We start from the raw sequence: 23,986 nt of genomic DNA on the forward strand, positions 1-23,986 counted from the left end.
CTCAATTCCCTCCAGAGCTTTCTACCCACGCACACCTCCATACCTCTGCTGCTGCTGCTGCTGCTGCTGCTGCTCACGACCCACGGTCCAGTCCGTCCTGTGCATCCAGCCACCCCTCGTCATCATCATCACGCTTCGCCGTCTGTCTATACACACACACCATGCCCTGCGCACGCACGCAAGCAAGCAAGCACGCACGCACGCACGCACGCAACACTCCTGCAGCTGAAGAAATAGCAGACCCCATCCATCCATCCATCCCGACGCCGCCATTCTTCTTCCCATCCCAGCCTATTTTCCACTGACTACGACTGGTGCTACTACTCCCAGCGCTTTGTGTCATCTGCGTGCGGAAAGAAGGAGGCAGGGAGGGCGGAAAAGAGTAGTGATGAGAAAGAAAAAAGCAGAAAGGCAGAAACCGAAGAGAAGAAAAGAGACTCCATAACACGCAAGAAAGCGGGGAAAGAGGGGTGTCATCAGACGTCCGGCTGCCGTGGTTGTCCATCAACCAAAGGTACTCCCAGGGTCGACCCGACCGACGTGGACAAAAAAGTTCAAGGGAGACAAATGAAGCGGACGACGCGGCTCAATTGCCCTCAACAACGTCTCCATCCGCTCTGCCCCACGAAATGTCCACCTGTTTGACCATGCGTTTCCTTTTCCCGGATGTGCAATGGTCCACGAGTCGATTTGATTCGAAGGTGAAGCTTGACAGCAACTCATGCAAGGTAGCCGAGATCCGCATCCTCGCCCTCCAGACGCTCCAAATACTCTTTTTCCAGCAAAATGTCGATGCACTTTTTAATGTCGGCCACCTTTGGCGTGAACCGCGAGCTGATTTGCTTGATGGTCTCGCTGACCAGCTGCTGGTGCTTCATCTTCTTGCGCGACTTCATGATGCGGACAATGGCAGACTACACACGTCAGTTTGATGAAAAAGAGGTGGACAAGATACAAACTCACCTGCATCAGCAACTTGCGGTCCTCCTCGATAGTCTTGTGAGTGTCTTCCACCTCTTGCTTCTGCTCCGACTTGATACCAATGTTGAGGTTCAGCTTCAATTTCTTGTTCTTGAAGCCGTGGTTGAGGTTGAACTTCGTACCGGGGCCCGGCTTGGCGTTGTCCGGGGAAATAGTCAGCACCTTGGCCTTGAGACACACGGCCACACTAGGGTCAAGTGTTGCGGCGTCAAGCTTCGTGGCTTCTTGAATGTCCTCGTACGAAAGCGAGTCCGTGTCGTTGAAAAGAAGCAGAATCGCCATCTGATAGGTAGACACTTGGAAAATTGGCGACGCCTTGCTGCCAGGAACCTTGAGGTAGTTGGCGCGAATCTCGCCCTTGCACAGCTGCCACAGCCATGTGAGCTTGCGGCCAGAGTGCTTGCTCCCGTAGAAGTTGTTGAACCGTTCATAGGTCTTGACAATGACTTGAGGCGGCGCGAAAGGAGTGGTTGGTGGGTTCAGCGGCCAGAATCCAGTTCCCAGAATGTGGTAGGATGCGTCGACAATGTTCTTCCTGTCCTCGTCGTCCAAGTTTCCACCCTGCCACTCCTTAAATGCAGAGTTGAGGTCCTTGGAAATCTGCATGTCCTGGAACATGCGCTGCAGCTTGTTGGTGTACTCGAAGCCGCAGGCGTCCTTGAGCTTCGCAATCATGGACGTCTCGGCGTCGTCCGAGGCCGAGTTCGTGTTGACGAGACGCTTGGCGAGCATGCGCGAGTAAAACTTTTGGAACACGTCCTTGTCCTCAATGTACTTGAAGATGGTCATAATCTCAGACTGCTTCTTTTCCATGTCGTCCTCCTCGGACATTTTGGCGCCAGACTTTTTGAGAAGGGCATCCGTGTACTTGGCGAGCAGCTCCGGGGATTTCGTTGATCCAGATTTGCAAATCTTGTTGCGGTTGACAAACTCTCGGCAAGCATTGTCGAGCGAACGGACAAACTCGGATTCGCCGGTAAAGGCCTTGTTGACCAGATCCTGGTACTGCGTGTGCACCTCCAGGAGGGCTTCGACATAAACCTTGGGCTCGAGGTCATCGGTCGCAACCTTCTCAATGGCAGACAGGCCTGCTTTGCGGACGTGGTTCTCGAAACGTGTACGGAGCGGATCCAGGCCGTTGGGGATGCGGGCAAGCAGTCTGTACATTCTCGCGAGGTCTTCGATGCGGTCCTGGTCGAGCAAAAGCTGAAACTCTTCGCGAAGAGCTTGAGAGTGGTCCGCTATGAGCACTGTCTCGCATGCCTTCATCAGCGGAGACATGATGTCGTCCAGCAGATACAGTGGCACGCGCTCCTTCTCTTCCTCCAGGCGCGCCTCGGCCTTCTTCATGTAGTCCACAACGCTGTTTTCCGCGAGGAAGCGGCGTGACTCTTCCTTGTAATAGGCCGCCGTGGCATCCAGGAACGGCTGCTCGAAAAACTCCTTGTAGACATCGAGGGTGGTTTTTTGGGTATCAGACTCGTCGAGGCCAAGGGAAACAAAGGAATCGACGACGCTCTTGATCTGGGCTTGCTCGATGGTTTCGCCATTGCGCTGCTTCTCAACAAGGCGGAGGACGGCCTTCATGACGTTTTCTTGCGTGGCCAAGAACATGTCCTCCTTCCACCGGACCAGGTGCAGCGTGTAGATGTCGTAAATGTTCTTTTTTCCCTCGTCCATTTCCCGCTTGACCCAGTGGCGGTTCAGGTAGCGGAACAGGTGGTTGTTGTACTGGCCAGCCATCGTGTATCGGTTCCACTCCTTGATGTAAAAGGTGAGCAGTGCCTCGTCGGTGTGGGCCGTCGACGCCTCGAGGACTTGCTTAAGATGGCTCTTGAGGTATTCGATTAAGTGATTGTACAAGTCTTCGCCGAGAAGATGTGCTGTATCGCCGCCTTGTTACGTGAGTGCGCCTGACGGGGGGCTTGATCCGACTTACCACCTCCGCGGCTGTTGCTACCAGCGCCTGCAGCTGGAGTAAAGCCCCCGCTGCTACCCTGGACGGCCTTTTGGTGGGTACAAAAGTTGTGGATAGCGGTGTAAAGACCCATGTATGTCTTCATATCAATTCCTTCGCGGAGATCGGCCATGATCCTATCCACGCCGGCCTGCAAGTACGTCCACCTGCAACAGTCAGCTTCGGGCACCACCGCCGGACCTTGACCAGAGCACACTTACGTGCCGGTGGAATCGTCCTTATTGGGCATGGGGGGCATGGGCGACGGCATGTTGGCGGCTTTGGAACGACTCTGGATAAGTGGTTCCGTTATGACTGAAGTGTTGGAGACGGCGAAATTCCAAGGAGTGTAAGTGACGAGACGGGGGGAGAGGACGGAGGGAAGAGGAGAGGCGAAAGCGAAAGGGAAGGCGTAAGATCAAGGCGTGGAAGCCGCGGGGGGTTGGTTGAGTTGATGGCGGCAGCGGTTGTTGGTTCGCACGCGCTTCGAGGGTGATGGTGGAGTCGCGGGCAAGCGCGCGGTGTCGAAGGAGCACGCGCGTAGATACAGGGTTTTTGTGTGGAGGGTAAGCCTTGGTTGGCTGGCGAGGGTGGTGGGATGTTGGAGAGGGAGTGTATAGGCTGGAGGGATGAAGAACAGTCAGGTAATAGTGGTATGGATTGGTAAGGCCGGCGGCGTGAGCTGGGCGCAACGGAACCGGGGCAGGCAAAGGCGTCAGTAACGGCAACACGTCGGCAACTTCCGTGCCGGCTTGTCTGCCCTTCAGCCCTGCAGTATGGTACAATTCTCTGTCATTCACTTTCGCATCTTCAGGTTGTTCCCTTTGACGCTGCTTGCACCTCGAATCGCTGTTGATGTTCAATGGTGCTGACAGACTCACTCGGTCACCTCTGCGTCACACAAACCTGGACTCGGACGGACATGGCCACGCCATCCGCATTGCCATCCGCTTGCCGCCCAACGCCTCTACAAATTCTGCAATCATCTTGACTCGTTTACCCGGCCTGGCCACAATCGTCGTTCCCATCGTCATACCTCCAGCTCAGCCCAGCATCAAACATCAACTGCCGGCCCCGCATCCCCATATACCGGATCCCTCTCCAACCACCGCAGCCCCTTGATGCCCTCGACCTGCGCCTCCTCCCCTTCCTTTCCGTAACACATGTCCCAATGGCATCCTAGCGGATAGCTGCCCACCATCTCGAAACCTCCTTCGACGTCTTCGACCAACCGGTGCCCTACGCCGGCCGGCACTACGACAACGTCGCCTTTGCTCACCACCGGCTCGACCCGCCCCTCGTTGCCTTCGCCGCCGAAGCATAGCCGCGCCCTGCGCTGGCTAATGGCGAGCACCTCGTGCGTCGTGCTGTGAAAGTGCGTCGTCGAGTACATGGTGTATCGCCATTGCGGCACCACGGCGCCGACCGCCGACAGGCAAGCCTCAATGGCCGAGGCTGATGCCGTGGCCGGGTACGCCGAATGGTAGACCAGGAGCGGCTTGTGCTGGATTGAGGTGTTGGGGATTTTGCACCAACCGGGTATTTGATGTTTGCTAACGCGCAGAGTCGACAGCGGTGTTGGCGTGATTTTGGGCACCATGTTTTCCGGTGGCGCAGTGGGCCTGATTTCGTGCTAAGCCGATCCAAGGTTCCCTTGGAAGCTTTGTATCTCCTGCGAGTCTCTGTCGAAATTCAAACGATGATATGGAGACCTTGATGAGCAAGAATGAAGGACTCGACGACAAAAGGACATGGTGTTGGTTTTTGAAGACCACCGGCCCGGGCATCCATCGTCCCGCCAACCTGGTCATACGTCATCGCCATATCGATAAGAAAAGCTTCGATTCTCGGCGCCTGAGTTCTCGGGGTTTGGGTCGTTTGCATCCACCATGAATAGTGCACTAACAACAAACTCGTCGACGCAAGCTCAGAAGCAGACATGAATTTCAGCAAATGAATGGGTGAGCCCAAGACTCCCTCGCCAATGGTATAGGGCAACAAGCCGGAACGCCGTCCAACTCCATCACCACCGCCTATGACGCCGAATCTTCCGTCTCAGTCCTAGGCCAGGATGCGCAAAATGTAAACAGGACATATCCAACGTACAAGAAAAGATGGAATGCAGACGATCAACAGGACGGAGTAAAAGTACACGTGAGCGATAAAGAGAGGGTGATTCATTCTACCTCCTCAATGCGGCTTCATACATGCTGGCCAACGCTCCAATGCCTGCGCCGATAAGAACGCCGTTGGTGCCACCTGGGAGAGCACCCTTGACAACGTCGGCCGAGAAATCGCCAACAAGTCCTGCGAATCTGATGCCCTGGGAATATACGAGATACGAAATCAGGGCCTTGGCGACATTAAAGCTCAAGGGATCAGTCTGGTAAGATGACCTGGTTGCATCGTGCGGGCCGCCCGATTGGAGCGTGAAGTTGAAGAAGTACGCAAAGAAGAGGGGAATGAAGAGGCTTGTGCTTGCCCACAGCAGCGAGGGTCCCCAAAACTCGCCGGTCAAGAGGGCAAACAGGTTCGGGAAGAATACAGGCTGCGAAGTTGAGCCCAGAAAGCCAAATGCGGGTATGTCAAAGGCATACTGCCATTGCATGACCTGCTTCTGAAGGTAAAAGGCCTCGAGCAAAATGACGGCAGACTCGACGCCCACAACGGAGCTCAAAGCCTCGCGCACGTATTGGATCTTCTCTGTAATGCCTGAATTGGTCCAGACGTCGCCCAGCCTGTTGCGCACAGCAGCTGTCTGGTTCTCGATGACGTTGGTCACGACGGCCGGCGAGGGCGGGAGAGGGATATGTTCAGCAACGCGCTGGACTGATCGAGGAGTACGCGTGGCTACAGGCCTCTCTTCAATCTTGGCTAGCGGGCTCGCGTTGTCGTCGCTGCAGGCGCATCATCAGCTCATGTCGCATTGCGCGCGTCGTGGAGACGCGCCGGCTGCCTCATGGCAAGCACTTACGAGTCGACTTCTTCCTTGATTCTAGTGACACGTCTTCTTGGGCGCGTTGATCGAGGCTCAATGTCTTGGTCTGCGCGCGACCTTTTTACAGGCGACCCATTGCGACCATAGTACTCGGCAAATGCGCTGTGGCCGTTGAGGCGGGTCGAGTTGTCCTTGAGATGCTCGTCGAGGGCAAAGACGAGCTCCTCCTTGAGCAAGCCTTCATATCTGCAATCAATCAGGTCTCGAGCCAGCTTGCGACAAGCTTCGCCTGATGGTGGTCGTACCCAGTGAGGCCTGCCTCTTCAGCCAGGGAAGCAAGCTCGGCCTTGCGCTGCTTCTGAAGCCACGATGACATGTTGGATGGTGGTGCGGATGGTGTCGCGCAACAGAGGCGATGATGGAGATGAAGATGCGGGCTTTCAAAATGGCGGTGGGAGCAAGTACAGGTAAGGCAGTGATGCTGAGGTGGAGCGCGAGCGACATGGAGGCCGGTGGCTCGGGTCGCCGTTTTGGGAAAGAAACAAAACAAGCGGCCCTTAGTCAGCGACCCCGCGTTCAGGATGAATTCGAATTCGAATTCGAATTCGAATTCGAATGCGGCAGAGCCATGTCAATGTGCCAAGCAACCAGACGCTTTTCATGAGGAGATATCTGGTGGTTTGCTTTTCTATCATGGCACTGGTTTTGTTGTCGAGTTTGTCGGATTCGAAAGCATCGACCCTCATGCCTGGCCTCGGCGAGCAGTTGTCAGATCACTCGTTCAGTGTGCAATCGAGGTCCAGATAGAGTGCGAAAAAGGGCTGAATTGAAATCCAACAAGCATCCAGGTCCATGTCCAGGTCCAGGTCCAGGTCCAGGTCCAGCCCCAGATGCAGCGTCGGGGCCGTGGGTACCACCAGGTGGTGGCAGGCAGACTGGAGCGAGCGAGCGACCTATGACGCGCAGCCAAAGAAAAGCTGCCGGCCCCCGGGCCGCCGAAAATAATGTTAGCAAGCCACCCACATCGGTCCCAGCACCATCATCCACAACCAATCCACTTCAACCCACTTCCCACCCATCCCGCCCCGACAAGCTTGCTTTTGCGCCCTCCCGTCTACCCGCTGTCTCGAGCGAGAGAATTCACACCCCTACCCGCGCCAAGCACCGACGCAGTGCGCCCCAGCGTCTAGTCCTCTATGGTACTTGCCCGCGTGGCCGACTTCTTCACCTCGCCCGGATCAGCTCAGGCGCAAACTGGAGACAATGGACGGGAGGGCAGGTCGCTTGACATTGGACACGCGGTTGCATCAAATATGAATGTTGCCGCCGACGAGGCAGAAGAGGAAGACTACGAGGCAGCGCGGCCGCCTTACATCCATGTGAGACTCAGCAAAGGCATTCGCTACTGCGAATCATGTTCCTAGATGGCTGACAATTGAGGTACATCTAGGCGATGCTGGCTGGTGGTTTGGGCGGCACAACTGGCGATATGCTGATGCACTCGTTGGATACCATCAAGACGAGGCAGCAAGGCGACCCTCACATGCCACCCAAGTACACTTCAATGGGCTCGACATATTATACCATCTGGCGTCAAGAAGGTCTACTTAGAGGTTTGTACGGCGGTGTGATACCAGCCTTTCTTGGTTCCTTCTCCGGCACCGTCATCTTTTTTGGATCATACGAATGGACAAAACGGACAATGGTCGACGTGGGCATTGCGTCGCCAATCGCATACTTTACCGGAGGTTAGTTGCAACGCATTGAGCTTTCTGCGATTCCATACTCACGCCGCTCGATCGGCAGGCTTGATCGCAGATCTTTGCGCGGCGCCGCTATACGTTCCTTCAGAGGTGCTCAAAACGCGACTGCAGCTCCAAGGTCGCTACAACAACCCCTTCTTCAAATCTGGCTACAATTACCGCGGAACGTGGCACGCTGCTCGCACTATTGTGCGGCTTGAGGGATGGAACGCGCTCTTCCACGGCTTCAAGGCAACGCTTGCGCGCGACCTTCCGTTCTCCGCCCTCCAGTTCGCCTTTTACGAGCAAGAAAGAAAAATGGCCAAGGCTTGGGTCGGATCCAAGGACATAGGACTGCCATTGGAGATTTTGACGGGTGCAACGGCCGGCGGCATGGCGGGCGTCATTACCTGCCCTCTCGACGTGGTCAAAACGCGCATCCAAACGCAACAAAGTCCGGACGCAACGACGACAACCCCAGCAGCAAATAGCAGCAAAACCTCGAATCTCGCCGACTCCCACACGCCTCCAAAGGCTGGAACGACCGCCAAACACACAACTCCGCCACCGGCCTCAAGCTCCGCCCCGCCGCCCCCGCAACAGAGGCCCATTTCGACGTCGTCACCCTCCACCACGCTCAAGGCGCACTCGGCCGCGACGCTCGACACGTCGTCCATCATCCGTGGCTTGCGCATGATCTATCAGACCGAGGGACTCTGGGGCTGCTTCCGCGGCGTCGGGCCCCGCGGCGTGTGGACCAGCGTCCAGAGCGGCACCATGCTCGTCCTCTATCAGGTTATTCTCAAGTGGTTCGAGACTCACCCGCTCGTTGCGACTCCGGAGGTGTAGATATGGATAATGATGGCGGTGGGTTCTCCTAATCCCCGCCCCTTTTTTCAATCTCCGTTTGTTTTTGGACTTCTTGCAACAGCGTTCGCGTGGTCATTGGCATCTATGCGTGCGTTTGGTGCGTGCAAGCATGATTCCCAGCCAAGGCTTTGTTTGGCCTTGTTGCTCGCTGTCTCGGTGGCCGTGGTGGTTTGAAGAGAAATCTTTTGGCATTGTTCTATTTTTGCATCTCGTCACTGTATACTAAGAGGAAAGAGGCAGAAGACAGCATGGAGTAAGCCATCTCGTTCTGTCATGTCATGTTGTACAGCCTGTTTCGCGGTGGTCAGACGATGTTTTGTACGCGGCAAGCTAGAAAGCGGGCTCTTAGAGGAGGAACCACTCGGACAAGGCGGGCGGAACGGAACCTGTGGTCAGACAGACGGGTTTCCACACAGAAAGAAAGAAAATTAGAAGAAGAGAAAAGTCGGCTAGTGGTAGTAGTGAGTAGTGAGTGCATTGGGCGGCGTTGACTTCTTCTCTTCTTCACCTTCACCTATCTAGATCGTCGACGGAGCCAATAAAAGGGAAAGAAAGCAGAAAGAAAACACTCAAAATCCGAACAACACGCAAACGAACAAACATCTCCAATCCAATCCAGCAATTCTTTCACATCTGTCCGTCTATCTGTCCGTGGGTCTACTCGATCAGTCAGTCGCGCGCTTACTCGCACCATCTTTCTTCAATCTTTTTTAGACCTTTCCTGTCTGCTCTGCTCTGAGCAGTTTGGCAGCGCTGCAGCGCCACCATCATCTATCCATCCATCCATGCATTGATCCGGCTTTCTTCGACCTACATGCATGCGGCTCAGTCAGGCACCGCGGGTGGACTTGACTGACTCGACTATTCTGAATTGTATTTGCGGGCAGATGGAGTCGTGAGCTTATTCGCTGCGACGACGAAGTAGACTGTGGCAGTTAAATAGAGAGATAGAGGCAAAAAAGGAACTTTTGCGCGGAGTGCGGATATTTGCCTGCCTGTCTGTCTGTCTGTCTGTCTGTCTGACAACCCCATCACATCACATCACATGTGCTCAACCAATCCATGACTGATCTGCAAAGTCATTCAAGACTTGGACATTTCGCGCGCAGGCTTATCATCTGAGTCCTGCATATGTTCTCCCTCTTCCTTCTTCCCTTCCCCTCCCTCCCCCTCCCTTTTTTCCATTCATTCTTCCTCAATTCAGCCATCATGTCTCAGGACTAGTAAGTATTGCTGCGTCTGCGTCTGCGCACCCCTTTCTCCATTTACGCAGCACAAAAGTAGGACAGGAGTGGATATGACGCCCCTCTTTTGTCTCATCCAGCACACCAATCAGCAACATCAGTCAAATATCTCTCTACATCTCTACATCTCCTCCACCACTCACAGCCACAGCGGAAGATATCAAGCTAATTGGGACAAGTCATTTCTCGGTTCAAAGCACCTACAAGTTGAAGAACCTCAAGTACAAGGACGCGATTTGGTGCGCGTCGCGTGCGTTGGTAGGAGTAGTATGTCGAAGGTCGTCCTTTGTCACGTACACCGCAAACGCTGTCTCGCCTCAGCTCAGCCAGGGAGTCTCAGTCACAAAGTCTTTCTTCAATGCGTTGGTTTCTCCGCGTCGGTGTCGGTGTCGTTGCTCGTTGCCTACCTACCTACCTACCTACCTGCTTGCTCTGCAGCTCTGTGGCTCGTCCGCTGTCTGCCCGTGTAACCCAGCTCACTCGCACAGCACAGCGATTCTTCATTCACCGCTCCTCTGACGAACGCCGCACGAAGTGCTTGGCTGCCTTTGTGCCTGCCGAGCTTACATGCCTGCCGACTCACTCACTTTCTGCAAATGCCTTGCCTCATCCTGCTCACCTACCAGCCGACCTCTCCTCTCCCCCTCCTCCCCCGTCTCTTTCTCTTTCCCCAATCATTTTCCGCTCGCCCGCTCGCCCGCCATCGCGAAACACGGTTCAACCAAAGTAAACGCCCGAAAGCGTGCACCTGCAGCTACGCGCGGATTGCTGCTGCGGCGTTGCTCATGCGTGCCGCGCCGCGCGAGACGGCTGAAGAAGAGTGCAGAACAGAACAGGGGTGTTGTTTGGTTACTTTGATCCTTCGGGTTTTGAAATTGGGTGGATGGGTGGGGAAAGGAGTGAAGAAGAGTTTGGTTACTTTGATCCTTTGTTTCTGTTTGAGGGGGGTTTCATGCAAGGGGGGATGAGGATGGAGGTGGGGTGCGCGTGTATGGTTTGTGATGAAGATCATGACAAGGAAGAGATGGTGGGGTGAAGAGTGGTATCTTGAGGCTGATGCAAGGCCCGCATCGCAAGTGGTTAGCTGGCTGGCTGGCCGGCTGGACAGATAGATGCGACGCCTCATCTCACCAGCCGTTGGACGTCCCTCTGCTCGAAGATTCCGGCGCCCCAATATCTTTCTAGAAGAGGATGCCTGCATCTGAACGGACGGGATAGAGTTTATTGTCTTTGGTTCCACGCTACGTGTTCGGCGGCCGGCTACAGCGAGTGAGCGTGCGATTTCTATGCGTAGCGACGAAGAAGAAGGAAAGGATTTCGCTACATGTCATGATTAAACTTTGTTGCGGGTGTAAGGGAGGCGACGCAGGATATGTTTTATAGGCGAATGAGTGGGAAAGGGTGTCAACTGGACATGATTGATGAAGATGGAACCCCTTGTCCCGGAAAATTATTGCAAAGTCTCGTTGACGGTGGGTGTGCTGGTCGACTCAAAGGTCGTCCTTTGCGGACGTACAGTTCCCTTCTTCGTGTCAGCACAAAGTACAGCCGGGATTTGACTGTTCATGCAGGGCGGGAAGAAGAGGAAGAAGAGGGGAGTGAAGTGGCTTCCATGTCTTGCGTTACCTTCATTCTACTTGGAATAAGGCAAGGTCCATCAAAGAGGTGGGTAAAAGGCGGTGGTCCGGACGCGCGTGAGAGTCGCGGAAAGTATGTCTATTGATACAGCTGTCTGCATGTCTGCCAAAGTTTCCTGTAAGCGTCAAGTTCCGCCCAGCGAGTATTGTGGGTATGTATGCTTGAGGCAGCTGTGGCAGGACGAAAGAAGAGCAAGGAAGAGTTTGGTAGCTCGAATCCTTTGCTCCAGACGGAAGCAAGGCAAGGACGGCTGAGGCTTGATCTTGTATGTGATTACTGAAGTGTCCTGTGTCACTAGTTAGCCGTGAGACGCGCGCCAACGGCGCTCGGGTCATCTGAGTCTCAGCAAAATCTGCGCGTACTGGAAAGCCCTTGCCTGACGCAGTGCGTCTTTGATGCTCGGGAATCAGGGGCAGACTTCTTGATCATCGATTTCAGCTTCCTGGGTGAATGGAAGTTCAAGACCCGGCTCTGTCCGCATCTGCAGCGCGTGTTATCAAAATCTGTGGACCGCAAGCTCAGCGCCCTGCTTTTTGCTCAGCATTTTCTGCTATCACAAGGATGCCAGCCACAGCATATTCCACCGAGGAAGCTTGCGTGGGTGCTAACGGTGAGTTGTGAGGCAAGGTGTGTCGAATTCCTTGAAAACCTAGGCAGTGGGCGTGACGTATGACTTACCGACCACAAGAGGCGCACTGGGGTGAGAGGTCTGGGAAAGCGCTTACCAAGACCAATTCAGAAGCATGAATTGCAAGGGTTTGTTAAAGGATGAGGCTCAAGTTAAAATTCGCCCTGCAGGAGCGGCACTGGAGAGCGATATCGCGCATACAGTGCCATGTCAATAACCGTCTTGCATGAGCTAGCCGCCAGGAAAGATTAATCTAAGTTGAGGCTCTTTTGTTGTCATTGGTCGAGAGGGAAGCAAGGTATCGCAACGAAAGTGTGTTGGGACGATTTCACGTCACCGGCTCGCGCGTAGAGCCGCATCAGACGCCGTTGTCTGCCAATGCGGAGGCTTGCAAGTGGCTGGCTGGCCTGTGCAACCGTCCAGAAAGGTCGACTGTTGCATGGTGATGCCAAGGCAGTTAGAAGGGCTGACATGGGTTCAGCCGTTCCACTCGCCTATGCAATGCGAATGCCCAGATCCGATGGAAGGTCCCTCTTAGTCTGTAAAGACCTGTGAAGCAGCACTGGAGCAAAATTCATGGAACTTCTCGAGGACTGGGTATTTGCAGCGTTGTAACACAATTTCGGGTTTCTGCAGCGCCAGGACATGGTTTAGACCAGTCAGGTGATGACAGTTGAGCCCCACGATGGTAAGTCTGCCGCATCGCTCCGTTGTCCCTTGTTCTTTTGAAACAGCGAAAAATGTACTCGGTATTTTCGAGCGGGTCTTCCGGTCAGTCGCCGAAATGACTGCTGCCATTTAGTCAACAAGACAGATGCCTGAAACACTGGAGATGTATTGAAGCTATCCGAGCCGCCTGCAAAGTCAGCTCCCGGTGCTGTTTGGGTCGCGCGTAGCTTGGAAGTTGATGTGGATGCGAATGCGAATGCTGCTTGCTTTTTGGTCGAATTAATGCTGGAGAGCCAGTCGCCCCACGGCGTATGTCAGCGCTCCGCACGCGCCATGGTGTTGGACGGAGAATATTCATGGCCTTGAACCCTTGCAGAATCTGCAGGTCATCCTGACACGGGCCTGGTCCATGGATCGCCCCAACATGGATGCGGGGTCAGCTTTGTGGTCCGCGCGCCGACTGCAGGAGCATCATTTTCGCAGTGGTAATCCAGCGTATGGAATCTCATTGAAAGAAAGAATCGATGCGAGAAAGCCAAATTCTGGCAGCAGCCGAAGCCAGGCATAATCCACGACAAATCACGGCAAAGATTCTTTTTTCGAGAAGCTTTCGGTTACACCACTTCCACCAGAAAAAGCCAAGTGTAAATCGACGGAACAGCGAAAATCATTCGATTTGCGGCGAAGCGTGGGATCACGACAGCCAAATTGTAAGTTGTGAGAACTTTCCAGGACCAACCGGTCAGATTTGGGGTACAACCTTCAAGGGAAAGTAAAGAGATTTCCAGAGTGCCGAATGTTGCGTCGTGTAGAGCCAAGGATGCTGCTGTACCACAAAGACTGACCGAGGAAGTGGAAAGAGTTGTAATTTATGCGCGCAGGAAGAGACCTTTCAGTGTCTCAAATGTGGGTGACAGATCGTCCATCAGACTTGCTTGGCCGCATGATCCTCAAGACATCCCCTGGCTCGTATCTCCCGGATCGCGGTCCGGACACATGTCCCCGACCCGGTGACATGCCGGCCTTGAACCTGGCGTCTGCAGCGCTGTGGGACGCTGATTGTGGGTCTTCGTGTGGTAGCCAGCACTATTTCCCTCGGTCACATCGACAGTAGAGCTTTGTGGCCGAGTAGAAGCTCAATCTTCAATCGCTGCAGCCCTCCAGCCTCAGCCAGCAGCGTTGCCGTTTCAGAAGCTCACTTCTATCTGCATCATTGAAAATGGGCTGAGGCTGAAAGCTCTAATTCGTCGGATCTTTTGAACAACTCTTTCGGAATCACTCAGGAATCAATCCTTTCTGTGGCGTTTCAGTCTGTATACCCATGTCCAAGGATTACACAAGGGGTGTAAGTCTTACTGGGCCCGAGTGCGTATATTGATCCGCCGAGGCTAACGGCAAGCATGCAGAAATATGTAGCCGTGGAGCTCCATGACGGTTGTCCCGAACATGCTCTGCATGCCAAATGGTTTCGCACATGCGGCCAGTATAACATCTTCAGCGGTCAGGTCCCGCCCCGCCTTCATTTCCCTGGGTGGAACTGCTCCCGAACGCTGCCTACCGTGATACAGACTGATCGGTTTACCTTATGGGGAGAGCCATTCCCTGTCTCAGCAGTGACGGGATGCATTGTGGGGACTGCTTTAGCGTCGAAGCGGCGGCGTCTATATGGCAGCTCGGGTATGTCAGTTGTTTCCGCGCGTCAGTTACGAGTCTCTCGGTGGTCTTCCCTTCCATTGGATTTCTTGACGTATCATGCCACACGCCCCCGGACCCCTTCTTGTATGCATGTCCGCTTTGACCCATTGTCAGAATACACCTGGAGCAAGACGATTCCTTGCTTTGATGAAGTGCTCTGTTATCGCTTTTCTAGCCGTCGGGGATGTTGCTGCAGCATCCCTTTCCACTGGTTTCTCGGCTGCGAGGGTGGACGGAAAGCTTCCCGTCTTCCAAGCCTCCTTGTCGTCGCCCACCCCCAACTCCCTTGGTCACTGCTGACGACACGATAGTGGGCCCCTGTGAAGCATCACCGACCTGTCGGCCTTGCATCGAGACGAAACTTTGCCCCGCTGACCGTCTTGCATGGCGTCTTGGAGGTCACCTCACTATTTCGAAGATTCGAGCCACACACACCGCTGGTTAAACCCCCTGATGTGACTGCAAGCCTGAGGTCTCGTCGGGTTCTCTGGTCGAGGGATTGGAGCCACCTTGCATTTCAAAGTGTAGAAGATGCATCGCGCGTCAGGCTCGTCTGCTGAGACATCTGTTGAGGTATGCTCGGCAACCGCTTTCTTCTTGCCTCCTGCCGCGCAACCCTGGCCCAGTGGGTCAGTCAAGGCATTCTGAGGTTTGGGAGTTAGGATGATGTCGTCCACCTTGCTTCTCGGGAATGACTGCTTCCTTTGTCGAGCTCATCATGTGGAAGGGTCTCGCGACTCTGGCGTGGGAAAGTGTGTTGTTCTCGCCTACGCGCCAGTGAAGTCGCACATATGCACTGATATGCTATCAATCCTGCGTCGTCCAGGACAGACGAACCTTGCCTCCGTCTTCTCAAGTCCGAGGTCACAGCCATCCCGGGCCCGTCTTTACCTCCACTTCATTCACCGCTTCTGCACGATACACCGATGCATGCAGATCCATCACGTCGTTGAAACCATGTTGGAGCATTCCTCGACGAGAATCCCCCTTGCTCAGAAGCACGCTACTCGCACAAGCTCTTAAAGAATATGTCAGTACCCGTCGGGTTGTTGCAGGTTTCTTCCCCTTTTTGCCTCTATGGGAGCGACCCGGGCCACAGTCTCTGTCGACAGGGGACCTTGGAAGCACCGATGATGGAACCGCCCTCGAAACGAACGTCCAGCACGATGGTCATTCCGCGAACGAACCGCCTCGATTCCGCGTTACCGCTCTGAACCCTCCTGGTCTGCATGCAATCCCAGTCGTCGAACCACACACACAATCTTCGGGGGGTTGAAGACCTTGCTTCATGAATCCTAGAGATGGCGATACCGGACGATGCCCTGCCTCTGTAGCACGGTGTTGTTGCGAGTGCCGATGATGAGAGACACTTGGATCGGAATGAACGGAGCTGGCTTCTCGAGTATAAAGAGGGGGCGTTGGGGTGGTTGAAGTCCTCATCTCATCAGCAAGATCTGGTTCTCGACAGTTGATTCTCAGTCATCTTTTGACCGATCTCACATCTTTGAGCCTGCGCTTTGCCAAAACCTCACTCAAAATGACATACCGCACGATCGAAGACATCAAGCCCTTGAATCTAGAGGATTTCAAGAAGGCCTTCAAGGAATCTACTGGAAGAGACTTTGTTGAAGGGGGCGACAAGTACGTTTGACCATGGGTTGATTCCGTTTGGGTCGATCAGGGCTAATTCAACAAGTAGCAAGTGCGAGGTTCTGTGGCTCTCTTGCAACCTGGAAGATCTTCGATACTGGAAATCCGTTGTGAACAATCCGGCTCTGGCAAGGACAGTCAATCTTGTGGTTTTCGACGATGCGACCTTTTCGGAGTCTCTCCTGGACATCGGGTTGTTTCGGCAACTAGCTGGACCGCACCCGAACAACAAATGCATTCTCCAGAAGTCCAAGGACAATCCGAGTTTCCAGCGTGACTGGCGTCTTCAGATGGAGTTGCGTGCGCGCAATCTGGGGTCGCAAGTGCTGGACCAGATGATCACTCGTCAATACGAATGGGTGAGGGCTAAGGTCGAGGCACATTTGGACATCCGCGAGAACAGACTGGACAAGGAGCTTTTCTCCCAAGCGTTGAAAAGGAATTTGTTGCCCAACTTCATCAAGGGTGTCCTCACGAATTTGCCGACGGAGAGATCTGTTTACCCCCGACCGGCACAGCTTTACACTCCTCCATCTCGATCTCCGAGCGTGCGGAATTGGGACAATGAGTACCCACCTGGCCCAGTCCCAAGGACTGCAGTTCAACCGCGCAACTGTTGGTCTTGGTCCTCTCGCGATGCCGATGGCCATCTGGAGGAGATGGAGCAGGGCTTCCCTCCGGTCCCCAACAAATGCCTCCATCTGCCCCCCATATGTGCTCCTTTCCGTTTGCTCAGCATCATTCTTGAGGCTTTGCGGGAGTCATCAAAACACCTTTCCGAATTCTCAATCATTCCGGGTTCAGATTTCCCGGAAGGTCTTCTCAGCAGTGCCTCGTTTCTCACTGGTTTTCCAATGATCTTTTTCCTACCGCCCTTCATCGACAATTTCCGGCAACAAGTTTCGGACTTTGAATGGCTCGTTGAGAATCTCACGACACTTCGACTTGCGATTGGATGTCCGATCATTCGAGATGGCGAATCTTGCGTACAATTTTTTCGCCTCCTCTCCAAGGCCAGGAAACTCAAGACGCTCCAGATTCACATCGAAGAATGGCGCTGTGTCGATCCTCGCCAAGTTCTTGATTCTATCATGTCACCCTCCTTAGAGGAGCTTGATCTTGATGGGGTTGAGTTCACTGGACGCGCCTTTCTGAGCTTTCTCGGCAGGCATCCGAATCTCAAGAAGCTTTCGATGTACGGATGCATGTACAACGGCTTGTCATGGTGGGACCTTCTCATGGAAGCACGAGTCACACATTCCGTTCTCCGGACGGAGGAGCTTTACATCAACCAAGCCATCTGGAGAGATGTGGACGGTCAGTATGCATGGAATGATCCCTTGGAGCTCCCCGAAATGTCGCGCCGGACTGGTATTGTACGCTGGAGACATTGGATGGTGAACCCCAGGAAGGAGACCTTTCCAATTTCAGTGGATGTCTCTTGAGAAGTAAGAGGTCTTTTCCAGGCTCCACAGCCCTGGGTCTCCGTCAGGTCATCCATATTGCGGGATCTTCTAATCTGAGGGTTTCCCCCCTGCTTCGAATGTCGGCTTTTCGTGGCCCAGTTGATGTTTCGTATTTTGAAATCACCACTCTTGAATCTGCCTTTTGTTCCGCTCACTTTTCCACTGTTCTTCCATGCGACGCCGACTTTTACCGCACTCCCGGAGATGGGTCGAGATGGGTCTTTCTTTGCGGGTTTAGCTGTCATTTACTCTAATTTATCATTAGCTCCACCAACATCCAATTCGAAAAAGTCATTTCTTATCTCGACGTCCTTGGTGTTCCGTTGTTTGGTTGTCAAAATGGTTGTACGTGTCCGTACGCGTGTAGGCTGAGCGGTTGGGGGCCCGACAGATCGGCTGCGGGGTTAGCGCAATCTGGGGTAAGCTCAAAGCTCACCTGAGGTCAAAAACCCCCGCTCCGCCGTCATCTTCTCTTCTGACCAATTCCTCCCCTTCTCCTCCTCAAAAACCTCAATTGACTTCAATCTTTCAGTCCCGACTTCAATTCCTTCCTCGGGTCATATCGCCGTCAAGATGAGTGCAGTTGCCGAACCCAGCGAGGTGCCCCCTCCCGTCATCCAGGTCCTTATTTGTCTCCACCCCGGCTTCGACATTATAGACTTTTCCGGCCCTCTCGATGTCCTGTTCAATGCGCGTCACGACCCCAAGGTTCCCGGTAAGCTCCCTGGTCAAGCTTGAGCCTCTTTTCCAGGCACATTGAGCCCACTCCGATACCGGTCAAAGTCAAAATCTGCCTCATCTTGTCTTCCTCGTGTCAATGTACTTGCCGTGCTGGGCACACACCTCATTATTTTCTGCTCTCCTCCCGAACTAAATATGTCAAACAGTTGGCGGCGAGGCCTTCAAGATTTCTTGGGCGTCGGCCACCGAATACACGACGTCGGCCCAAGGCGCCGTGCTCCGCCGGCACATTGACTATGAAGATGCGCAAGCCGACCTGGAAGATTACGACGTGCTCGTCATCCTGGGCGGACCCGTCGACGGCCCCATGGAAGAGATCATCAAAGCAGACGAGGAGCCCATCCCGCTGATCAAAGCGTTTGCGGAGCTGCAGCAAAAGGACCCAAGCAAGGAGCGCACAATCCTCAGCATCTGCACCGGCAGCCTGTTCCTAGCCAAGGCGGGCGTGCTGCAGGGACTGGCGGCGACGACGCATCCCGACTTCTTCACGCGCCTCGAGTTGCTGTGCCAGCAGGCGGCGCAAGCCGGCGATCTGGCGCAGACGGACGTCATGGAAGAGCGCTATGTCGTCAACAACGCGCGCTTCGACCTGGGCGACGACGAGGACGAGAACCCCTTCATCTTCCGCAAGCGGCCCGACGGCCGCCGCAAGTCGAATGCGCGCAAAGGCAGCAACGCGTGGCGCGAGGGCCGCAGGCGCGCCTCCATGGTCCGCCGCGCGAGCATGCGGCTTGGTGGCCTCCGCCTCATCACCAGCGGTGGCGTCACGGCGGGCATCGATGCCACGTTGTACCTCGTGGCCGCCATGGTGTCGCACGAGGCGGCGATTGAGTGTGCCCGCATTTTGCAGTACGAGTGGCGCAAGGGCGTCACGGTTGATGGCATCGACGTCTAGAGGCATACGCACCTACGTACAACACGGAGGGACTAAAGCGGAAGGTGGATCTTATACGCAAACGTGGCGAGAACTTCTGAATGCTTCTACGACATGAATGGTTGCTTGTTTGCTCGACTGTGTCTGTCGGCCAGAAAAGTCGAGGCAGAATTACTCTCTTCTCAAAATCCAATCAACATCAACATCTCTTACAGGAATCGGAAACGACGATCTGCCCCCCTTCTCCTTTATCTCTCTCGGTCTCGAAAATATCCTTACATCTCCGACTGAATCCACCTTCGCAAACAACCATCACTTCATCGACTCAGTCAGAAAACCCCCCAACAGCATGCATGCGTAGCTCACATTGCTCTCGCTTCAAACCCCTCAAACTCCCCTTTCTCTCAGAACAATTTCTTCGCCTTACCCACTCCTAGCTAGCTAGCTAGCCATCCGTAACTCATCAAACCAATGGAATCGAGCAATGGATGCCTTGCTTCAACTCATCTGCACTTCAATCAACCGCTGCACTGCACTGCACAGATGTGTACTGACTGCCAATGTCCCATCACAAAAAACTGCTCTAAAAACAGCACAGATTTGTCGAAATCGCTCTCATTTGATTCACAATCAATATCTCGCAATGTACTTCCTTGCGTGCCTGTGTGCCATACAAGCCATGCAATCCATCTAACCTCCCTTCATCCATCCATCCATTCACTCATTCACGCCATCCGTCTGTCTCTCTCTTCCCTCTCTGTCCGTCCGTTCTGTCCTTCTCCCTTTGTGTCATTCCTACATGTATGTACCCCACGCCTGCCTGCCTGCCTGCCTGCCTGCCTGCCTCCCTGACTGCCGCGCCCACGAAGCTGTTCTGTTCGACTGTACTCTGGCCATTCCACGCCCACATATGCCTGCCTGTCTGCCTGCCTGCCTGTCATCCAATGCCGTCAACCAGCCAGTCAGCCAGTCATTTACCACTACCCCATTTTGCGAGCGGCCGTGTTGTGCATTGTAATGGAGTGTAATTCAAAGCAGAGAAAGGAAAGGAAGAGCGAGAAAAAGAAGAGAGAAAGGGATGAGGAAAAGTATGCACCCGGAAAACGATCCGAATCCGAAACTATCGATCGAGGGGAGAGAAGAAAAGCATTAGCCGTCGCCATCGCCACGTCATCGCCAGCCAGAGCGGAGAGATGAAAGAAGAAAGAAAAAAGAAAGGAGAAAAAAGAAAAGAAACACAGCACAACACACACATGAAAGCGACCTCTCACAACTCCATCCAGCAGCACCACCCCTTCCCCCGACCTACACCCCCGCAGGTCCACGGCCCCGTGTCTAAGTGTAGCTCCTCATGGCATCAAGGTAGCCGGTGCCGCCCTTGAGGTCGCGCTCAAAGCTGGCGGCGACGTCGAGCACGCGGCGGATGTGCGACATGGAGAGCTTGGACTGCTCGTTGACGGCGAGGGCCTGGGCGGTGCGGACGGCATTTTTGATCTGCAGGGCGACATTAGCGTTATCCAAAAACGAAGAAAGACATTCGGGGAAGGAGTGGGGAGAAGGGAGAGGGGGAAGGGGGGCAATTTGGTAGAAAAGCTTACCTGGCGACCATTCATGTCCTTGCGCGCGAGGGCGTTGTAGTCGTCTGCCTCGAACTCGTCCATCTCCATCCCCTCCATCTCCTCGACCTTCTTGAGGAACATCTTCCAGATCTCGCGCTTGGCATGGTGCCCCAGGTCCTCGTAGCGCAAGCCCATGTGCGTGCGGCTCTGGAAGGCGTCGTCGAACGTCTCGACGCGATTCGTAGTCAGGAACAGGATGCCCTGGAAGTACTCGAGCAGGCGGAGGAAGATGGACACGAGAGCGTTGCGGTGGATGTCGTGGACCTGGCGCTTCTCGAGGAAGACGTCGGCCTCGTCGAGCAGCAGGATGGCGCCCCACGAGTGCGCAATGTCCATGATCTTCTGCAGCTCCTGCTCGAGGCGCCAGCTGTCGGTGCCCAGCTCGCCCGCGCTAACAGCGTACAGTGGGCATTTGAGGAAGTCGGCGATGCCCTCGGCTGTCAGCGTCTTGCCCACGCCCGGCGAACCGTGCAGCACGAATACCAGCCCCTTGCCTTTGCCCTGCACCACGTCGTCGATGGTCTCGGCCGCGTGGAACTTGTGCGACGACACGAGCGCCTTGACGATCGACTTGTCGTTGGGCGGCAGGACCAGCGAGTCGAACGCCCCCTCGTTCCATTCGATTTCGCGGATCCCCGCGATGCTGAATTCCAGCCACCGCTTGTCCGCGAAGCTGAAGCCCAACACCACCGGCGACGCGATGAGCAGCTCTTCCTCCGAAAAGACCTGGTCTTTGGTCTTGTCGTCGTCGTCGGTGGCGGCAGCGGCGTTTTCGCCATTGGCGTCGGCGTCGCCCGCCAGCTTGTCCAGCTTCTCCTTTTTGATCTCGACGCCATCTTCGTCGACCTGCACCCTGACCAGGTGCGCCATTTTGTTTTCGTCGTACACGAGCTTGAGCTTAAAGTGCTCCTTCTCCTCGTTGTCCGGGTTGTTCTCGGGCCCGTGCATCTCGCAGTCGCTGTCGTCGTCGTCGTCGTCGTCGCTGCTGCAGCACATGTCGTACAGGGCGTCCTGGTCCTTGGGCTTGATGAGCGAAATGGGGTAGTTGGGGTTGATGCGACGGAAGATGGCCGGGTCGATCATGACGCGCCCGTTGACGTTGTGCTTGGCCACGGCCTTCTTCCTTTTCTCAAACGCCAGGCCCTTGTGGAAGCGGTAGTTCATGCCCGTCATGGTCACGAAGCGCTTACCCCGCTCCACCAGCTGCTTCTTGAGATTGTCGGCGTCCTTGTGGTAGCGGATCGGGTACGTCGCCAGGCTCGTAATCTTGCGCGGACCCTTGAACGAGTCGACGTTGATTTCAAAGTCGCCCAGCCCGTAGTTTTTGCCGTCGTACTCGAGGTAGCGGCCCTCAATGCAGTACCACTCGCCGCGGATGAACGATCTTTCCTTGTACGCGTAGTCGACCTTGAAGCAGCGCGGGTGCTCGGCCGCACCGTACGTGGTGGTGTAGGCAAGCGTGTTTGGCTTGAAGAGCGCCCACAGCAAGTCAAAAGTAATATTCCCAGCCTCGAGCATCGGGTACAACGTCTTCTTAGTCTCGTCGTAGTCCTCGTCGAGGTACTTGATCATGATCTTGCAGTGCGAGGCCATGACCCTGAGCTTCTTCTTTTGCTTGCGCTTCTTCTCCTTCTTGGCCTTGTTCTTGAGCGTCTTCTTGGCGTACGTGCGCAGCTCCTCGAGGTACAGGAAGAGCATGTTGGGGTCGATTGATGGCTGGTCCTCGACCAGCGACACGCCCTTGACGTCCTTGAAGATGTCGGCCAGCGCCTCGCGCAGCAGCTTCGACTTGATGTCGACGACGGTGCTGCGGTACTTGTTTTCCCAGTCGAACCGCCGCCGCACGGTGAAGACGTACGAGTTGAACTCGTCGACCGGGTCCTCGGCGCTCTCGGTGAGCTTGTAGTTATGAATCGTATTGTCCCACAGCTCGTCGACGCGCTTGAATTCGAGCGTGGTTCCGCGCTTGGTCTGCTGCTTCTTTCCCTTGCGCTTGTCCTTTGGCTTGTTCCGACCGCGAATCGCCAGCTTGGTGAGCTTGCTGGCTAGTTTTCCTTCGAGCGAGACCTCATCCACCTCACCGCTGCCGCCTTGCGTCGACGAATTGTTAGTCCGCCGCGTGAGGACGTCGAGCAAGAGCTGCGTCAGGTTTGTCTCCTCGCTGTCCGCCTCGGAAACGTCGTCATCGTCCGACTCGTCGGCATGACGGGAGCGCTGCGACTTTCTCTTGCTCTTGCGGCGGCGGGCGTGACGCTTCGACTCTTCCTCGGACGACTCGCTGTCCGAAGAGGAAGAGCTCTCACTCTTGTCACTCTCGCTGTCACTCTCCGACGACGAGCTGTCGTACTTTCTGCTCTTCTTCCCCTTCTTCTTGCTCTTCTTAGCCTTGGTCTTGCGCACCTTGATGCTCTTCTTCCGGCTCCCCTTGCGCCCTTCGTCCTCACTGCTGCTACTATCTTCACCCTCGTCGGAGCTCGACTGATCCGACTTGGCCTCGTCGCTCGTCTCCGAGTCCGACGCGCTGTCGTCTGAGTCGGAGCTGTCGTCGCGCCGGCCGCGCTTGGATTTCTTGCCGCGTTTGCAGGCCTGCTGCTTCTTGCCACCCTTGTCCTTCTTCGTTTTCTTCTTCTTGACCGACTTGACGGGCTTCTCGGCGCCCTCAGCGCCGTCGACGACGTTCAGATCTGGATTGGGCGCGTCGGTGGCCGTCTTGACGTCGACGGGGTCGCCCAGCTTGACCGACTCGTCGCGAGGAGCGTTTTCCATGGCGATGGCGGCGTCGTGGTGGGCGGAGGAGCTACGGGCGCCAGCGGGATCGTGCTGCGGAGCGGGAGCGGGGGCGGACGGGGACGAGCCGGCGGCAGCGGCAGCGGAGGCGGAGGCTGCGGCGGCGGCGGGCGGCTGCAGTTGCGGGGATGACGTCGAGGGCGTGAGAGGGACGGCGGTTTGGCAGCGAGTTGCTTTTTGGAGCGGAGAAGAGGGAAGAGGCTTTTCAGAGCCGGGAGAGGTCATGGATTAATAAGAGCAACGGGCAGAAGCAGTGCGACGGTGAGTGTGACTGTGACGGGGGAGGGTGCGTTGGCTCGTGTTGGTTGCTGGCTGGCGTGGCGAGGCGAGGCTGCAGGAAACATACATGAACAGTCGGCGAGTGTTTGGCGGCCACGAGGTGATATTTACATCAGATGTAAACCGTGACAACAGACGCGCGCCCCCGACCAGCCAATCCAGACACCGCTCACCGGGCGCTTGCAGCTCTGGCGCATCCATCAACGCC

The 23,986-nt window shown here is 55.2% G+C and overlaps 9 protein-coding genes across 9 annotated transcripts; 5 read left to right on the forward strand and 4 right to left on the reverse strand.

Annotated features, from left to right (window-relative positions):
• Window positions 1-719: 719 nt before the first annotated feature.
• Window positions 720-3,209, reverse strand: IWZ02DRAFT_491891 (cullin-2; the record flags this gene model as incomplete). The annotated part of the gene is made up of 4 exons (XM_066769794.1): window positions 720-914; window positions 964-2,876; window positions 2,921-3,105; window positions 3,160-3,209. The coding sequence occupies 4 exons, from the start codon at window positions 3,207-3,209 to the stop codon at window positions 720-722; spliced, it is 2,343 nt and encodes a 780-aa protein (XP_066621103.1).
• Window positions 3,210-3,992: 783 nt separating this feature from the next.
• Window positions 3,993-4,538, reverse strand: IWZ02DRAFT_491892 (cupin domain-containing protein; the record flags this gene model as incomplete). Its single annotated transcript, XM_066769795.1, has 1 exon — window positions 3,993-4,538. The coding sequence occupies one exon, from the start codon at window positions 4,536-4,538 to the stop codon at window positions 3,993-3,995; it is 546 nt and encodes a 181-aa protein (XP_066621104.1).
• A 291-nt stretch (window positions 4,539-4,829) lies between these two features.
• IWZ02DRAFT_309767 (uncharacterized protein) lies at window positions 4,830-6,342 on the reverse strand. Its single transcript, XM_066764041.1, has 3 exons — window positions 6,182-6,342; window positions 5,913-6,122; window positions 4,830-5,835 (listed from the first exon to the last, which is right to left on the reverse strand). The coding sequence occupies exons 1-3, from the start codon at window positions 6,250-6,252 to the stop codon at window positions 5,121-5,123; spliced, it is 996 nt and encodes a 331-aa protein (XP_066621105.1). The 5' UTR covers window positions 6,253-6,342; the 3' UTR covers window positions 4,830-5,120.
• A 492-nt stretch (window positions 6,343-6,834) lies between these two features.
• IWZ02DRAFT_309775 (mitochondrial carrier protein) lies at window positions 6,835-8,617 on the forward strand. Its single transcript, XM_066764042.1, has 3 exons — window positions 6,835-7,255; window positions 7,327-7,624; window positions 7,683-8,617. The coding sequence occupies exons 1-3, from the start codon at window positions 7,073-7,075 to the stop codon at window positions 8,465-8,467; spliced, it is 1,266 nt and encodes a 421-aa protein (XP_066621106.1). The 5' UTR covers window positions 6,835-7,072; the 3' UTR covers window positions 8,468-8,617.
• A 5,099-nt stretch (window positions 8,618-13,716) lies between these two features.
• On the forward strand, window positions 13,717-14,849 carry IWZ02DRAFT_309854 (uncharacterized protein). The gene is made up of 2 exons (XM_066764043.1): window positions 13,717-14,012; window positions 14,074-14,849. The coding sequence occupies exons 1-2, from the start codon at window positions 13,989-13,991 to the stop codon at window positions 14,671-14,673; spliced, it is 624 nt and encodes a 207-aa protein (XP_066621107.1). The 5' UTR covers window positions 13,717-13,988; the 3' UTR covers window positions 14,674-14,849.
• Window positions 14,850-15,899: 1,050 nt separating this feature from the next.
• On the forward strand, window positions 15,900-17,464 carry IWZ02DRAFT_491895 (uncharacterized protein; the record flags this gene model as incomplete). Its single annotated transcript, XM_066769796.1, has 3 exons — window positions 15,900-16,003; window positions 16,062-17,388; window positions 17,444-17,464. The coding sequence occupies 3 exons, from the start codon at window positions 15,900-15,902 to the stop codon at window positions 17,462-17,464; spliced, it is 1,452 nt and encodes a 483-aa protein (XP_066621108.1).
• Window positions 17,465-18,051: 587 nt separating this feature from the next.
• Window positions 18,052-19,114, forward strand: IWZ02DRAFT_470503 (class I glutamine amidotransferase-like protein; the record flags this gene model as incomplete). Its single annotated transcript, XM_066768802.1, has 2 exons — window positions 18,052-18,193; window positions 18,366-19,114. The coding sequence occupies 2 exons, from the start codon at window positions 18,052-18,054 to the stop codon at window positions 19,112-19,114; spliced, it is 891 nt and encodes a 296-aa protein (XP_066621109.1).
• Window positions 18,924-19,662, forward strand: IWZ02DRAFT_455718 (uncharacterized protein). The gene has a single exon (XM_066767807.1). It carries the CDS (start codon window positions 19,195-19,197, stop codon window positions 19,528-19,530), a length of 336 nt encoding a protein of 111 aa, XP_066621110.1. The 5' UTR covers window positions 18,924-19,194; the 3' UTR covers window positions 19,531-19,662.
• A 607-nt stretch (window positions 19,663-20,269) lies between these two features.
• On the reverse strand, window positions 20,270-23,923 carry IWZ02DRAFT_309902 (putative AAA family ATPase). The gene is made up of 2 exons (XM_066764044.1): window positions 20,692-23,923; window positions 20,270-20,587 (listed from the first exon to the last, which is right to left on the reverse strand). The coding sequence occupies exons 1-2, from the start codon at window positions 23,722-23,724 to the stop codon at window positions 20,429-20,431; spliced, it is 3,192 nt and encodes a 1,063-aa protein (XP_066621111.1). The 5' UTR covers window positions 23,725-23,923; the 3' UTR covers window positions 20,270-20,428.
• Window positions 23,924-23,986: the final 63 nt, after the last annotated feature.

The sequence above is a fragment of the Phyllosticta citriasiana genome, assembly GCF_038021145.1.
Source record: "Phyllosticta citriasiana strain CBS 120426 chromosome Unknown IWZ02scaffold_9, whole genome shotgun sequence".
Classification (NCBI taxonomy): Eukaryota; Fungi; Ascomycota; class Dothideomycetes; order Botryosphaeriales; family Phyllostictaceae; genus Phyllosticta; species Phyllosticta citriasiana.

Bases quoted from the DNA above. Each gene is read 5' to 3' on its own strand.
- IWZ02DRAFT_309767 (XM_066764041.1), bottom strand. From the start codon at position 6,252: ATGTCATCGTGGCTTCAGAAGCAGCGCAAGGCCGAGCTTGCTTCCCTG. The intron at 6,123-6,181 runs GTACGACCACCA...GATTGATTGCAG, and splicing joins GAAGAGGCAGGCCTCACTGG to ATATGAAGGCTTGCTCAAGG. The intron at 5,836-5,912 runs GTAAGTGCTTGC...ATGCGCCTGCAG, and splicing joins ATCAAGGAAGAAGTCGACTC to CGACGACAACGCGAGCCCGC.
- IWZ02DRAFT_309775 (XM_066764042.1), top strand. From the start codon at position 7,073: ATGGTACTTGCCCGCGTGGCCGACTTCTTCACCTCGCCCGGATCAGCT. The intron at 7,256-7,326 runs GTGAGACTCAGC...AGGTACATCTAG, and splicing joins CGCGGCCGCCTTACATCCAT to GCGATGCTGGCTGGTGGTTT. The intron at 7,625-7,682 runs GTTAGTTGCAAC...CTCGATCGGCAG, and splicing joins AATCGCATACTTTACCGGAG to GCTTGATCGCAGATCTTTGC.
- IWZ02DRAFT_309854 (XM_066764043.1), top strand. From the start codon at position 13,989: ATGTCCAAGGATTACACAAGGGGT. The intron at 14,013-14,073 runs GTAAGTCTTACT...GCAAGCATGCAG, and splicing joins CCAAGGATTACACAAGGGGT to AAATATGTAGCCGTGGAGCT.
- IWZ02DRAFT_455718 (XM_066767807.1), top strand. From the start codon at position 19,195: ATGCTTCTACGACATGAATGGTTGCTTGTTTGCTCGACTGTGTCTGTC.
- IWZ02DRAFT_309902 (XM_066764044.1), bottom strand. From the start codon at position 23,724: ATGACCTCTCCCGGCTCTGAAAAGCCTCTTCCCTCTTCTCCGCTCCAA. The intron at 20,588-20,691 runs GTAAGCTTTTCT...GTCGCCCTGCAG, and splicing joins AGGACATGAATGGTCGCCAG to ATCAAAAATGCCGTCCGCAC.